The 15,026-nt window shown below is 43.7% G+C and overlaps 6 protein-coding genes across 6 annotated transcripts; 3 read left to right on the forward strand and 3 right to left on the reverse strand.

Annotated features, from left to right (window-relative positions):
- The first annotated feature begins 22 nt into the window (after positions 1 to 22).
- BCR41DRAFT_346519 (hypothetical protein) lies at positions 23 to 2,261 on the forward strand. The gene is made up of 3 exons (XM_022022913.1): positions 23 to 1,675; positions 1,842 to 1,919; positions 2,049 to 2,261. The coding sequence occupies exons 1-3, from the start codon at positions 40 to 42 to the stop codon at positions 2,066 to 2,068; spliced, it is 1,734 nt and encodes a 577-aa protein (XP_021884953.1). The 5' UTR covers positions 23 to 39; the 3' UTR covers positions 2,069 to 2,261.
- Positions 2,262 to 2,268: 7 nt separating this feature from the next.
- On the reverse strand, positions 2,269 to 4,780 carry BCR41DRAFT_346520 (hypothetical protein). Its single transcript, XM_022022914.1, has one exon. It carries the CDS (start codon positions 4,733 to 4,735, stop codon positions 2,312 to 2,314), a length of 2,424 nt encoding a protein of 807 aa, XP_021884954.1. The 5' UTR covers positions 4,736 to 4,780; the 3' UTR covers positions 2,269 to 2,311.
- A 101-nt stretch (positions 4,781 to 4,881) lies between these two features.
- Positions 4,882 to 7,261, reverse strand: BCR41DRAFT_331882 (cytochrome P450). The gene is made up of 6 exons (XM_022021821.1): positions 6,794 to 7,261; positions 6,638 to 6,660; positions 6,371 to 6,545; positions 5,871 to 6,233; positions 5,323 to 5,740; positions 4,882 to 5,188 (listed from the first exon to the last, which is right to left on the reverse strand). Exons 1-6 carry the CDS (start codon positions 7,230 to 7,232, stop codon positions 4,993 to 4,995), a joined length of 1,614 nt encoding a protein of 537 aa, XP_021884955.1. The 5' UTR covers positions 7,233 to 7,261; the 3' UTR covers positions 4,882 to 4,992.
- Positions 7,262 to 7,352: 91 nt separating this feature from the next.
- BCR41DRAFT_346522 (hypothetical protein) lies at positions 7,353 to 9,048 on the reverse strand. Its single transcript, XM_022022915.1, has one exon. It carries the CDS (start codon positions 8,751 to 8,753, stop codon positions 7,386 to 7,388), a length of 1,368 nt encoding a protein of 455 aa, XP_021884956.1. The 5' UTR covers positions 8,754 to 9,048; the 3' UTR covers positions 7,353 to 7,385.
- A 1,811-nt stretch (positions 9,049 to 10,859) lies between these two features.
- BCR41DRAFT_367607 (hypothetical protein) lies at positions 10,860 to 12,659 on the forward strand (the record flags this gene model as incomplete). Its single annotated transcript, XM_022026314.1, has 1 exon — positions 10,860 to 12,659. One exon carries the CDS (start codon positions 10,860 to 10,862, stop codon positions 12,657 to 12,659), a length of 1,800 nt encoding a protein of 599 aa, XP_021884957.1.
- Positions 12,660 to 12,885: 226 nt separating this feature from the next.
- Positions 12,886 to 14,993, forward strand: BCR41DRAFT_346525 (senescence-associated protein-domain-containing protein). Its single transcript, XM_022022916.1, has 4 exons — positions 12,886 to 13,338; positions 13,603 to 13,831; positions 13,933 to 14,066; positions 14,184 to 14,993. Exons 1-4 carry the CDS (start codon positions 12,968 to 12,970, stop codon positions 14,884 to 14,886), a joined length of 1,437 nt encoding a protein of 478 aa, XP_021884958.1. The 5' UTR covers positions 12,886 to 12,967; the 3' UTR covers positions 14,887 to 14,993.
- The last annotated feature ends 33 nt before the right edge of the window (positions 14,994 to 15,026 follow it).

Consider the following 15,026-nt stretch of genomic DNA (forward strand, 5'->3'; position numbering starts at 1 on the left):
TTTTAAATCTCTCATTAATGTCCATCTTTCCATCGCTCCATGCATCCTCCAACTGCACTGTCCATTGTGTTACTACAACCTCTCATCCGCGACGAAATTGCTGCATGTCTCTCTCAGAGTGACCTTGCGTGCTGTACACGCGTTAATACTGCTTGGAATATTGCTTTTGCACCAAGGCTCTGGAGAGATGTTTTTCTCGCAAATCAACAGATCATTTCTTTACTTCAATCATCCTCTGCAGCTCAACAGGGTCTTTGCCGCAACGCTGAGCATGTGCGTTCAATCCGCAGCTTTTTTTGCTACGCGTTTCAATCTTTAGCAGGAATAGATGAGTTCCCCAATCTAGTTCGTCTCGATTCTCTTGCGTCAGAGCTCCATAACAAGGGAATTGTCGATCACACAAATACACAGCGGCTGCTACAATTCGTTAAAATGAACATGAGTCTGCGAGAGATCATCCTTTCCAACTTTCCGCTTGCAAGCATCAAGATGTCCAAGCTCCTCGGTGATACAATTGCTCTCCATCCTGGGCTGATCAGCGTCACAATCAACTGTTTTCGTGAGCCAAATCTGCTCAGTATCCAGCATGTACTCCGTGGAGTCATCGTTAGTAAGGTTGAGAAGCTATCGCTAATATGTAGGGCAGATATCGTCTCCACACCAGAAACCATCACGGGAAGCTTAGATTACAACAAAAGCAGTATCGGGCTCAACGTCAGCAGTAACATAGGTCTAGATATTTCAGCGGATGTGTCATGTCAAGACTTACCAGAGGCACATGTAGCCTCTGCGCTCAAAGACCTGAGGCTAGAGGCCAATATCGAACATGTGCACTTCGATATATTACTGTCAATCTTAAGGACATCACCCAATTTAGAGCATCTTTATGTACCATGTATCAACACAGATGAATCATTTCAAGCTCTCTCTTCCACCATACAGGGATACTGTCCGCGATTACGCCACATCACAAGTGGGTTCTCGCATTCAAAGGACGAGCATATGGCCTTGCTGTTGAACTCATGTTACTCTTTGAGAAGCTACATTACGGATAGCGAACAGCCACTAGGACCACTGACTATCAACAGTTTACTCCATCATCAACATAGTCTAACGTTGGAGCAACTAAGCATCAAATCGTGCAGCTCGATCGCAAGCAAGCATATTCAGCTCATTCTGACCACCTGCCCTAAGCTAACGTCGTTCGAGGCTTTGCCTAGTCATCACTGGCAGGAAACCTATAGCCCGAGACTAAACATTAAGGACCTACCTGTCCATGTAGGGAGTGGCCAACCAGCCTGGGTTTGCCTTGGGCTTCGAGATCTGAAAATTGGCTTCACGGGATTTTCAGCTCTACCTGATTCAGAGCCTGCACATCCTTATGTCGAACATATCTATAAGCAACTTGCCTGTATGACACAGCTGCGTACATTGCACCTTGCAGGCGAGTTTGATCTTCGAATGCTCCATCCAGAATCAAAAGTCTGGTGTTTTGATTTTACATTAGCCAGTGGCCTTGGTCATCTTGAGACATTAACCAACTTGAGGACATTGAGCGTTCAGAGGCTAAAGCACCATCGGATTGGAAACAAGGAAAGAGCATGGATGGCACAGCATTGGTTGAACCTCACGGCATTCTATACAACACCTGCCCATATTCAAACTAGCCGCGAAGGTAGTAATAGCGTTAGTGGTTTTGAGCCAACACGATATCTTCAAAAACACGCGCGGAATTGGTCAACATTAACAATTTTTGTTGGTGTGCAAGCAATATGATTAATAGATATCCAAATTGACATTATTTATTTTATGTTTATTTTATTTTTTTCTTACGACTCAAGTAAGGCAGAAAGGAAGAGATCGTGACATGGGTCCATTGAAGAAACAAGCTTTACCCGTGCTTTTTACATTTTTCAAAGGTGAGCAACCTTGGTCATAGCAGATACCTTATATCCGCGTGGGATCTGTGCTTTTTTTTATGGTTACTATTATTGCTGTTCTGGTCACATGCGCACAAAGTGATATTAAGTATCTGGATACGTCTGTAGATCTCTGGTCGTCAAAATGATGCTGCCCAAGTCCTTTTCATTATAGTCATTAACCTGGGGTTTTTCTCTGCGAGTGAAGATCCTATCTCTCGAAGAGCGCTTTTGAAGCCCTTTGCGACTTTAGCATTTGAGCTGGCATAATGAAAGCGCCAAGCTGTTGTACTAGCACTGGCATCTTTTAGCGGGTCTCAACAGAGCTAGCATTTACATGGTGTAAAATAAATAATAATAGTATTAAATAAAAAGTTTTCTATCAATTAACATCATATCCCATTGGTCCTTGAAAAGCGCTCTGGCCACTCCTGTGCCAGACAGATCTCGAACGCAAGCCAACCAACGACCTGGCTCTCATTTGGCTTGCATTCATCGTTATCAAACACGGCTCTACTCGCAGCAGACGACCCTACATGTCTGTCCTCTGACGCTACTATTGCTTCATCCCCATTACTAAATAGATGACTTTGAGTTTGCTCTTGATGGCCCTGTATCACCGAGTTGCTGCTTTTATTGATAATCGCTCTCAAATCAGGCCAGTGGCGTCTGAACCACTGAGCTTCCCGTCTTGTCATCTGGTCCTCCCATCCCGTAACAACAAGTTCTTTCATCTTGACAAGATTCTTCAATTCATCAAGCCCAGCATGGAGGGTCCATGGGATTCCGCGTGGATACTCGACCAAGAAATGAAATGACATTGATCCTCCACCTGTGAGATCAATAAATTCTAGTTGTGTCAACTTGTGGAGCTGCTGAAAGATCGCCAACTGAATATCTTTTAGCGTGATGGACTCATCTGATTTTGCTTCTTGTCCGTGTTCTGCTTGCTTCTTCGTTTCCTCTTCTTCATCCTTTCCCACGTATTCAAGCGATCGGCCCACTTGAGTTTGCTGCTGAAAATAACGGTCGAAGGTCACCTTCCCTGATAATAAAAACCTAGTTGCTGCTTCAGGCCCTAAGATTCGTTGCAATGGGAATCCCAAAGGTTCGTGGGTCTGGCCCTGTTGCACGCTCTGTTCCCACAGTACAGAATCTGGCCGTGCCATGCAAACCAATAGTTGAAGTCGTTTTAATTTTAAGCATGCCCACGACATGGGGGAACCCACCAGATCTTCGCCCCAAAGAACATTTTGTGGGCCCGTAAAGTCGACCAATTCGTTGCAATGGCATAATAATGACTGAATATCTGTGCTCTTAATCCAAGTGCTACTGTGGAGATCAAGATGAGTCAACACCCGATAATGGTCATGATTAATTAGCTCAGTGACAAAATCCTGATCGACAGTATAGGATATCAACGAAACCGAGTGTAGATTCTCGCGAGAGGATTCCATAAGGCCCTTAACAAATAAGTTAGGCAGTATGCTCCCGTCTTCGTGTTTGTAGGTTTGAAGCTGAGGACAGTTCCAAAACACACTGAATTCAGGTGAATGAGGCGAAGATGAAGAAGATGGATCAAAATCGGGATCAAGATTTTCTTGTTGTTGGCTGGAGTTTGCTCCAACAGCGTGGCTGAAACTGGTAGGGAAGTGACAATTAGATAGACAAAGCTTTTCTAGCGCTGGAGCATAAATGCAAAGCTGCAGGAGAGGGAAGTGAGGGCTCTCAAGCGTCAAATATCGGACTTGTTGAAGATTAAGGATGGCGAGTGTTGTGTTTTGCTGTTCTTGCTGTTCCTGTTGCACTGTTTGCTGTCCGAACTGTACTAAAGATGTCGTTAAATCCGAGTTCGTCAATGAAGCCATCCTGAACAATGTTGATAGATGCATTGATGACTCATTTTTGTCCCCTGTGGTTATGTCTGGCCAGTTTGGTTCCTTTTCAAGATGAAGAGTCTTGAGATGAAGTCTACGTAGCTTTGGACAGTTGGAAATGATGCAATTCAATTCTGTCACAGATGCTTTTAGCTGCTCCAGCTGCAGGTCTACCAGCTGAAGTTGCTTTGTCAACAAATATTTACCCAACTGGTCCATATGAGTGTCTGAAACTCCAATCCAACGAAAGGTTTGTAGTCGCGGATGATGATGTAGTAGTGATAAAATGCGATTGCTGGTCTTTACAAGAAATGCATCCTGATGTCTATCATATCGGACCACGACGCTGGTCTTGAATAGAGCCTCTTGATTCTGTGTACTTCTCTCGTCCTGAATTACACCATCTTCGCCTACTTCAACCCATTCGTCTCTTCTGGTCCAGCAGCACAGAGGAAGTAGTTTTGAGTTGAGTCTGACAGTGAGATGCAGTAAGTTAGGGCAGTGGGTTGCAGGATCCATGTTATAATCCGGAGAACGAAGGGAGACTTGCTCATGACTCATGTCACTGGGGCAGTTATTTTTAAAGACAGGGCTTCTGTTGTTTTGACGGTACCCCTTGTTAATTAATTTGTTTCCCCGAGGAATCAAGGTTGGTTCTTCAATCGACAGTGAGAGCGTATGTGTGCTGTGTGACCGCCATTGCAGTGGCAGCAGGATTGGCCCAAACGTCCGCTTTGTCAGTGAGAGATCAAGAAAGAGTAATCGTCTAAAATCCACCTTCCAGGCCTTGCAAACGAGCATGCATGCGATAAGATCCCTATTACAGCCAAGCAAGAAGTACCCAATCTGTGATCTGATTTCAGGCAGCACGAGTGCACGCTGTACAGCTGTTCTTGTTACCGTTGAAGTTGTTGCCTGATGGAATGACATGAGTGTCATTGTCTGATTAAATGAATGTTGTGCTGATGTCAAGAAGACTTCATTCGAACATTTGGAAAAATAATTTTTTTTTTTTTTTTTTTACATGCATTTGTACACAGCAGTTTTTTAAAGCATTTCTGGTGAAGCTTATTTGTTCGTATCGGCGATCTTGTATTTCTCCGCAGTTCTCCGCAGCAAAGTTTATTAAAGGACCTTGAGATGCACAACCCCAGGTTTTAAACATTCCTTTCTATTTACTTTGTTTTACTGTCATATCAAGATCTGATCGCCTCAGATTGTGCATTTACTGCACGATGTTTCACACGTACGGCAAGTCCAGTTGCCATAGGGAGCGTAAGTGCGGGGATATACGTCGGCTCTGTGTCTGGATCCACAAGTTCAAACGTGAACTTTTGAAGAAGCATTGATGTGATAGTGATGGCTTCAATTGTAGCAAACTGCTGGCCGAGACTGATACAAAACAACCATAGCAATAGATAAAAGATGCATTTTGTTAGCATTTTATAGCTGGAGGCACAAATCCAATGTAAGGCCAAATCATCAATCTCTCCTCACAAAAAAAAAAAAAAAAAAAAAAAAATTACCATGTACGAGGACCGAGATGGAATGATACAAATTTGGCAGAGGATGGCTTTTCCCCAGTCAACCACCGCTCAGGCTTGAACTCCTTGGCATCGCGCCCCCAAAGAGATTCTAATCGACCCATTGCCCATGAACACCACCCAATATTCTCGCCCTTGTACACTCGAATGCCGCCTGGCAAGACATCATCTTGTACGCAAACCTTTATGTTCTGAGGGACTGATGGATACAGCCTCAAAGTCTCATAAAAGCATGCTTCAACATATTTTTGCTGCTTGATTGAGTCGTACGTTGGAAGGTTGTCTTTCAAAACATCGTTAATCTCCTCTGTCGCCTGGCGAAGAATCTCAGGACTCGCTTCTGATCGATGCATGAGATAGAACATCCAAGATAACGCTTGTGCCGTAGTATCACGACCAGCTACAGTCCCCCGGAAATAATAATATAACAATAATAAAAAATAGAAAAATAAAAAAAGATATTACAAATCAGGATACGGGCTATCCATTGATGTCATTTCATATCGTAAAGAGACAGTTTCAAGGTGTACCCAGAATCATATTGATCAGCTCATCTTTAAGCATTTCGTCCGACAAAAGTTCCCCATGCTCGTCTCGAGTATCCATGAACAACTGCATTAGATCTTTATGTTCACGCTCGTGCCCGCCATTCTCTTCAATCTCCTGGCGACGTTTCCGTATGACGTTGTAAGCAAATTCGTGCACAGTTTTTGTGTCTTTACGGACTACATCTCCGTGCCCTGTCCACCAGTCCTTGATCTTCCAGATAGGTGAAACAATCCTTTCTGACAACGCATGATTAAGACGGTCGAATGCTACAGCAAATTCAACTTCTTGCTCTGGGTTTTTGAGGCACCCAAACGATTGTCCAAATGCAATTTCGCCGAACGAATCTATCCATATAAATTTATGAATGGATAACGAACGAAAAAAAAAAAAAAAAAAAAAAAAAAAAAAACAGTTTTATATAAGTGATAAAATAAGATAGGCTTTTCAGGTTTATAAGCAGACATAGAAAGACATAGTGTACCGAGAGTGAATTGATAAAAGATATTCTGCAAGTCAACCACTTTATCTGTATCCGCAATTGTTGAAAGGTAATCAATGACGAGGTTTGCTTCATGGCAGAAGACATTGCTGGTATAGGAGCGGAATGACTTAACGTTAAAGATATGGCTTGCAAGTTTTCTCTGCCAACGCCAGTGCTATTCAATAGGATTGTACAAAGTTGTTAGTTGCTTTTTTTTTTTTTTTTTTTTTTTCTGTACGCCTTTTGGCAGATAGATGTAATATGCACCTCGCCATCGGCCCCAAAGATCCCTATCGGATAGTAAAACAAGTTAGATGTAGAGCAGAATTGAAGCAGAGTCCAAATGTTAAAAGAATATCTACCTCGTCGATGGCACGTAATTTAGATGTTTTATGTCATATAGTATGTAGTAAATGCACATACCTTGCCCAACCATTGGCTCGATAACGCTTCTAAGGCGAGGACCCTTTTCATAGGCCCAAAAATTGACTCTTAGCACATGGTCAATCATCTCTGGGTTCGTGACATTGATAATCCTACCAATCCCTGGTAATGAGACGGTATAACATGAGCCATATCTGACTTCATGGTTCTCTGTCTGGCGCTGATAGTTTTGTGTACGGGGTCGTCGCATCAGCTCGAAAGTGTTCCCAATAAGAGGCAATCCTCGTGGTCCTTTCAGGTCAGGTCTCGGTCGAACACCATATGTAGTCCTACGATATTTAATAATAATAAAAAGAATATAGGCCCCGATGACCTTAGAGGCATTGGCTTGTGTGAAGATTCGAGCAAAAAGGCGTAACAGGGTGGTGACTAGTGTAGTGCGCCCCTCGCTGCCAGGCCTCGCCACTGAAGACAGCATTAATATCAGTACTTTATATACGTGGGATGTAAGGAAAGGTTGAAAAGCAAATAAAAAAAAAAAAGAATGAAACAAAAAAAGCCGAAAATTGCGGCTTTTGAGTAGCACGTGCATAACTGAGCCCATTATATTTCATTTACAAATGTGTGCAAGCTATCCAAGTCTATCATTCAGTGCACTGAGGTCAAGGTCTGGACGGGACTCTATTAACCATTGCGCTAAGCTATTCGTTCGAAAGTCTTCCAGTAGACCAGCCAGTTGCTCTAGCTTTGGCCAACTTTGGAGCATGGCCTCTATATGGTGTTTCTTGAGCATGCTAGCCTCTTCCTTGCGAAACCCAAACACTCGAAGCTGTCTCAACTGATAAAGCTTTCCCAGGCAGTCAATGAAGGTATGTCGCATGGGCACCCACCCAGCATGTCCCATTCTGAAGGAGAGAGTCTCTAATTCCGTCATCGTCCCGATTTGTCCATAGAGATACTGCAGGTACTGCGTAGCAGGCTCTCGTCCTGTAATTGTACAATTATCAACAAATAAGATTGAAAGGGAGCGTAACTTCGTGCATTCCCACTGCGTGTTGGCTATTCCGTCCATGAGGATCGGGATTGCATCTCCAAAGATCAGTCTGACAGCAAGCGATTTCAAGTGGGTACAACTCGTGGTAATTCGCTGCAGTCCCGTGGCAGTAATGCCTTTCCCTTGACTGATACGCACTGATGTTAAGGTTGTCTGATGTGCCAGCATCGCATTCAATGTTATATCTGTAGTTGACCCGTAGAGACGAGTGGCTATTGATTCTAATCCTGATCGCTCTTCGTACAATGCGGCCGATGATGGCAAACAAGCCAAGATCAATTTGGCTTGTGGGACTTCACCCATCAATACTGTCCTAATGTCTAAGTGCTTCAATCTTGGGCAGTGAGTTTTGATAACATTAGAGATATCCTGATACACTGCAGAGGATACTGTCGGAGGGCTATGGACAACTAGCTGCTCCAGAAATGGGCATCGAGCCAAGTAGTCCGCTATGATTATTTCAAACAGTTCTGTGTTGAGACTCAAGTCTTTGATCCTGCCATGCTCACTTTTCATCAGTTCTATCTGCTGCCTATACATATCCAATTCTGTCAGTCCCACCTCTTGGTTTTCGTATATGGATGAGTCAACCGACACATGGAGCTTTTCCAACTGTAGACCAGCTTTAAGTATTTGTAAGTGATCTGCAAGCGAGATTCTGCCTGTTAACGTCAAGACAAGTTTTTGAAGCCCTGATAAGCTGCTCATAACCGCGCTAAACTTCTGTATAAAATCGGCATCGACTTTGAGGTATGATAGCTCGATTTCATTAAGCGTTGAGTGGACTGTCATGAAGGCCAGGATCCGAGATACTACAATTGCTATATCCTCTGTTTGTAGCCGATTATTGCTAGTCATCTGGTTCCGGAACTTGAAGCGAACAAGGTTTGGGAAGAAAGATAAATGCGAGAGTGGTATCAATGATTGCGAGGCGGATGAGCTCATAGTGTTGCCATCAACTTGATTTAGCCATATTGGTAGAGCGGCTGCCAATTTGATGGATCGGACGGAATATCGATATAGGTCTCGACGTGTATCAGGTGTGGTTTCCGATTGAAGGAGAAAAGGTGAGTTCGAGCTGACAAAGTCGCGTCTCTCCTGGGCAGCAAGTCTAAGATGGATGTTGCGCCAAAGATAAGGTACGAATGCGGACCAAAATGATCTAGAGACACAAACACAACGGCTTAGGTCCCGAGGAGAGAGGTAAGAAACGATTTCATCGAGGACAAGTGAGATGTCTAGGAGGCGGATGGTGGAGTGCTCCATGGAATGTTTCATGGTAAACATGTACATGCGGAGCTTAAAAGAAAGAAAAACCTTATTTGGAAAGGCTCCGAATGTTGATCTGCAGTTGAAGGGTAAAACAGATCTGCTACAGTAATTTCAGCAACAGTCTAATTACACCATTTAAAACATTTCTATATAATGGATCACTCACAAGATCAAGTAGGACATTGGTGTGCTCGTGGTCGTAGTCGTGGCCGTGGCCGTGGCCGTGGCCGTGGTCGTGGCAGAATTGTTTCCAACAAAACAAATGGCAACAGCAGTAGCAACAGAGGCACAATCAGCAAGCGCGGACACAATAATCATCTAAGTCCCGGGCATAGTCACGGCGCTCACAATAATGACACTAGCATTAGACGTCAAGACAGCGATACCAGCCATAATGCTCCTGCAACCATGATCAATCGTGCTAGTCCAGCCAGAGGACGAAGCAGACCACGAGCAAGGAATTTCAATAGAAGTCTACTAGGACAAAATGCCAGTAATTCACCTTTATCTGGCTACAGCAGTGCGTCTAATCATGATACTGCTGATCCCAACGAAGGATATTCATCAGCATCCTCAAGTGATAATACACAAATGGATTGGTGGATGCTCCCTAAAAAAGAGTACAGTAACCTGCTTCCGCCAATACCGCCCACGAAATCTGAAGCAGATATTGAAATCTACCGAAAGAATCAGCCAGCATCAGGTTTCATAACATTCCTTTGTAAGAAACGTGTGGAGAAAGTGATAAATGATTTAGAGCTTCGCAAAAATAAGCTGGAGGAGGCAGGTGTAGGCTTGTCACCCACTGAGCGCAGTTTTTCGCTGGCAAGAATCAACAGGTTCATCAGATATCAATCTAGCCTGCAAAACTATATGCTCCAGATCGCGCATCCACAGGACCAACTGGATTTCTATGCAGATGCGTGCATTATTATCCAGAATTATCAATTTTGCATTCGTACGATTGACCAGCTGCTTGGAATAGAAGACACTCCATTCCATCTGGAAAGTAAAGGTGATATTATAGATAAGGTGGTTCATCATGCAGAGTTGCTTGACAAATTTCTCCCTGGAAGACAACTTAAAGTAAGTATGCCAAGTGCATCAAACATACCAAGCACATCAAACATACCGAGCACATCAAACATATCAAGCGTATCAAATGCCCCAAACCCAAATCCTCTGATTTCTCTGGATGTCAAGCATTCATTTCATGGTAATAAAAGATCAAATAAAGATGAAAAGTTGTTATCAGATTCTTCCAATCAGGTCTAAATCTCACCGTTTAATCTATTTTACCTGTCATTGTGTATCCACGCCAGGAACATTTTCTGCTGGACGAATTCAAGCAGATTCCCCAGTAATTCCTTCAAAAAGAGCATTCGAACCCAACCTAGAGAACTCTCCAGATGCACATGGACAAACTGAAAAGTCTGCGTCGCGATTAAAACTTGATGATCATAGAGGTAATCTTTCCGCTCCGACCTAACATCTGGCTATCTCCAAGGATCTGTTTTCTAACAATCCTTCTCTTCTCCTCTTTTTTTTTTTTTTTTTTTTTTTTTGTAAACATGGATCATAAACTAACCAGAAACCATTCACCCAAGGGATAAAAATGCTCAAGCGCAAACTGCTCTCAATCGATTAAAGGACTTCAACAACTCCCCATCAGTGCCGCATTCAATTAATGCCTCTTCATTTCCTACGCATACCATCAATAATCCGGTGGTTCCGAAGACGACTTTCAGCCCACCCTTAAGCGTACCGGACAGTACAGAGATGGGTCAGAAATCGATTGCAGCGCCTGCACATGCTCACACTTCCTCAGTAAGCGTTGCCGTGAAGCTAGAGGTCGAGCCAACAGAGATGTCCATCGATAAAGTCCAGAGCCAGGGCTTTCAGTCTCTAAACGCCAAGTCAACTAGAACCGAAGCCGTGTCTTCCTCGAGCTCGGCTCCGCATGGACATGGTCCTATAGTGCCTTCGCCTTCAATATCAGTATTACATCAACAAAAACCTGTAGGAATGCCACCTTCGCCTCTCATGCTTCAAGGGCCAAAAGACACGACAATACCATCCTTGCACTCAAAACCACAAGGAGGAGAACCTACGTCAGTACTGCCTTCAGGCTCAACATCACAAGGAAGGGACATTCTAAAGACTCCTACAGGCTCAATGCCGCAGAATCAAGGATCCATGCCGGCATCATCCTCAAGCTCGGTATCGAAAGTAGGATATGCTGTAGCATGCTCGAGCCTCATGCTACAAGGGCATGGATCTACAACAACACCATCTCCGGCTGCGGCACAAGCCCGTGAAACCAATGTTTCAAAGCCAACGACGTCTTCAACCTCAGTAATGGCAACCATGCCCACACCTCATAAATTTTCGGACTTGCCTTCGATCATTAGTACCCAAGGAGAGCAACTACCGATCATCAAGCCATCTCAACCAAAGCGCAACGCCATCCAAAAGGTCGAAGACGCTACTAGTAATACTATATTTCAGAATCCGAGTGACAAAATAGATCCCCAATTAATTCCAGCACAACCCACCTCTGAGGCAACATTTGGTCCTCTTTTACAGACCAAAGCAGAGTCATCCGCCCCAGAAGCTGCAATAGCAAGTCAAGGCTACTGTAACGAAAAAGGGACAGGTCAAGGAAACATGACAGACAGACCGCAAGCGAGTTCCACCACACATAATGCTGACAACGCACCCCGACAGGGTCAATCAAGCTTGACTTCATCTTTGCCTGTCTCGCCAGCGGAGCATACTGAACCCAGAGCGGGCCTTGTACATACGGGATACGGCCAGGTGGTGGACGAGCAACGAAACTGGCTTAACAAACATCGTGTGTCTGCAGTCGTTAGCTCTGAGCCCAATGCTCGGATGTTAGTTGAGCAAATCCAGCAAGTGCTTTCTGAGGTTCGGACACAGGAGAAGCTTGTGGAGCAAAACGAGACTTTGAGTCGCCAAATGGCACTATTAAAGGACGAAATTCAGGATCTCAAAATTAAAAATGGGCAACAGGCACAGGCTATGAAGGAGATAAACCTTAGGCGAGATGCTGAGAGAGATATGCTTCAAGCAAGTCTTCAGCTGGAGCTGGAGAAAATACAGACGCTCCAGGAGACAAGTCTCCGACGGCAAGCTGAGGAAGACCTTGACCTTGCCAAGAAGGAAATACAAGAACAACGTATTCGGAACCGTGAATCTGAATTAGAAAGATGTAGAGCTGAGGCCTTGACATTAGTTGCAAAGACGAGAGAAGAGAGCCGAACAGCTCAATTAGAGGTTGCTAAGGCCAGAGAAGAGCGTGCAATAGCACTAGAGAAACTGGCTCGTTCTGAGGCAGAGAAACAGGGGCTACTTAGAATGATCCTATCAATGGAAGCAATGGGTCATTCAAGAATGGCTTTGTCAGATCAGTTGGGAAGTACTGTGATAGCTCCAGACTGTAGCGAAGGCTCGGTCATGGTTCAAAAGTACCCGTACCCCGATGTTAGTTCTCTAGAACTGGAGGCAGCCAGTGTGAATGCCTCAAATGAAGGTGATCGCCAGGCCCATCACAGATAATTTATTGTCAAAAAAAAAAAAAAAAAAAAAAAAAAAAAACCAATAACATTCTTTTCAGTTTGAAGTCTCGCGTCTGGTGTCATTTTTATCATGTCTCTGATACGCTAAAAATTATAATGTCAATGTCTCTCGAATAACTTTATTTGAGATGGGAATAAAATAAAATAAAAATGACGTCCGTGCAAACCTGCAGACCATTGATATAAAAAGCAGAATCGTCTTTTATCCATCACCAAAAAACTTTCACTCACTTTCTTTGCCTTTACCCTCCACTTCCTTTCATACTCTTTGTTTTTTATTACTTCCTCATGTCTGCCTCTTCAAGCAATCCGGAGTCCCCCACGATTATCCAGGTCATTCTGGCGATCAAGGATGCAGCCATCTCACAGCTCTCTAGTAAAACAGCTCCAAAAAAATTGGTCGGCCATGGTGAGCTCCGTGTGTATTCGTCTTCTTTACCAGGCATAATCCCTCCGTCCACAAATCCCTCAGGAGCTGATGGTCCTACCGAACCTCCAACGACATTCATGAGTCTGGAGACAGACGACGCCTCTACAAAGTCACATAAGAGCCTAATCACCCATCCACTGATGCCAAGATCTACAGCTCAAAAAGTTGGTGATCGAACATGGCAATTTTCGGTAGCAGGCAATGGATACTTGGAGCTTCAGTTACCAAAGTGAGTGCAGGGCCATGTCAAATCAGAAAAAAATATTAATGAACATCACATTTAACAATGACATGACAATAGTTGCATATAATGTATAATGTCTGCTACTGCTGTCATTTTCATTGTTATTGTCATTGTTGCTGGTGATGATACTGTCCAAAAATGCAAACTCCAAAGAAGAATTTTTTTTGGGGACAGAACAAATGATCGCCAATGTCGTCACTTTGCTAAGTTTATTGACAAAACATCTTTTTTTACCCATCAATTGCATAGTGCCTCTGAGGAAGAAATTACGATTCTCGAAAACATCTTGACAGACAGAGTTGTGTACACGAATCAGTACCAATTGCGAAACCAGTTGGCACTGGTTGATGATGTAGGTCAAATCTTCGGTGTTTTGGACCAAGAGGGTGTTCAGATGGAGGACGATGATGCTGTTTCTCTCTCAGAAAACCAGAAATCACCCGTTGTGATCGAGGCCATAGAACCACAAGATGAAAATGTTAGTACTCGCTGTGAATCTGCTTACGAGAATTTTTTTTTTTCCATATTCAAATGTCTTACCCTCATTTATTTTGTACTTTGTAAAAAAAAAAATTCTAGGAAGACAAGCCATTGCGGCTCAGAATCACAGTACCCTCAGCCGACGACATGGCTGATTACCTTACCACTGCTTCCCAAATCTTTGGTGAGCAAATGGTCAAAGGCGCAACCGTCGTTGCTGGTGGTATTGTTAGGTGAGACCATATCACATACACTGAGTCTACTATTGACATGATTCGTCTTATTTTTCATCAAACCTAATTCTCTTTTACCTTGAAAAAAAAAAAAAAAAAAAAAAATTACGTAAACAGTTCGAGCACGTATCTCAATTCCAGGATCCCTGAAACACAAAAACCTCTCAAGATCTCGCCTTTTATCAAGAATCGAATCCGTAACGTCGCCAAACTTAGCCGCACTACCTTCTCAGTAACCAGCCGCATCAAATCTGCCATCGTCAATAAAGCCATGAGTACCGGTTACAGAGCTATCAAGTACTGGACTTCTAAAGATGACCCACAATCGTATTCAACTATGCAAAACATTTGCTACTCGATCCTGAACTCGGCTGGCGTCTTGATCCAGGCCACAGAAGAGTCTATTGGCATTATCTCTGCCCCTGCCATCACTGCGGCTCAGGATTTGGCTGGTAGAACTCTTGGACCAGATGCAAAGGAGTTGGTCACTGAGGCTCTTGAAGGATTCCGAAACTTTACGCTCGTCTATTTCGATAACGCTGGAATATCGCGCAGAGCGTTCTTGCACACGACCAGGCTGGCGGCTTTGCGGACGGCACAGGAGGTCAAGGAAGGAAAGATTAAGATCAAAGAACGTGAAAAGAATCCAAGTGATCACGTTCAAGGAACAATTCCATTTGCAGCCCAAGCAAGTGCTGCTGCCGCGTCCGCGGGTGCTGCTGCTGGCCATGCCAAGGAGTTGATTTTCAAGTACTTTGGAAAGAATGAAGATCAGGATGGCGCTACGTCATCAGACGCAGATAAGAAAAAGACCGAGTAAGGTCTGGAGTCTTTTAAACTATGTTAGTATTTATTTTTGGGTCACTTGTTGCAGATCCAAATATCAAAAATGTTACGAAATAAAGTATTTAATTTTGGTGAACCAAGCATATAACAATACGAATGTGAATGTGAACAATC

Source organism: Lobosporangium transversale, assembly GCF_002105155.1.
Source record: "Lobosporangium transversale strain NRRL 3116 chromosome Unknown BCR41scaffold_4, whole genome shotgun sequence".
NCBI lineage: Eukaryota > Fungi > Mortierellomycota > Mortierellomycetes > Mortierellales > Mortierellaceae > Lobosporangium > Lobosporangium transversale.

Coding starts and splice junctions, on each gene's coding strand:
- BCR41DRAFT_346519 (XM_022022913.1), top strand. CDS start 40: ATGCATCCTCCAACTGCACTGTCCATTGTGTTACTACAACCTCTCATC. Junction 1,676..1,841: donor TATTCAAACTAGCCGCGAAG/GTAGTAATAGCG, acceptor TTACGACTCAAG/TAAGGCAGAAAGGAAGAGAT. Junction 1,920..2,048: donor GCTTTTTACATTTTTCAAAG/GTGAGCAACCTT, acceptor ATACGTCTGTAG/ATCTCTGGTCGTCAAAATGA.
- BCR41DRAFT_346520 (XM_022022914.1), bottom strand. CDS start 4,735: ATGACACTCATGTCATTCCATCAGGCAACAACTTCAACGGTAACAAGA.
- BCR41DRAFT_331882 (XM_022021821.1), bottom strand. CDS start 7,232: ATGCTGTCTTCAGTGGCGAGGCCTGGCAGCGAGGGGCGCACTACACTA. Junction 6,546..6,637: donor TCTTTGGGGCCGATGGCGAG/GTGCATATTACA, acceptor CCTATTGAATAG/CACTGGCGTTGGCAGAGAAA. Junction 5,741..5,870: donor GCTGATCAATATGATTCTGG/GTACACCTTGAA, acceptor GGGGGACTGTAG/CTGGTCGTGATACTACGGCA.
- BCR41DRAFT_346522 (XM_022022915.1), bottom strand. CDS start 8,753: ATGAGCTCATCCGCCTCGCAATCATTGATACCACTCTCGCATTTATCT.
- BCR41DRAFT_346525 (XM_022022916.1), top strand. CDS start 12,968: ATGTCTGCCTCTTCAAGCAATCCGGAGTCCCCCACGATTATCCAGGTC. Junction 13,339..13,602: donor TTGGAGCTTCAGTTACCAAA/GTGAGTGCAGGG, acceptor TCAATTGCATAG/TGCCTCTGAGGAAGAAATTA. Junction 13,832..13,932: donor TAGAACCACAAGATGAAAAT/GTTAGTACTCGC, acceptor AAAAAATTCTAG/GAAGACAAGCCATTGCGGCT.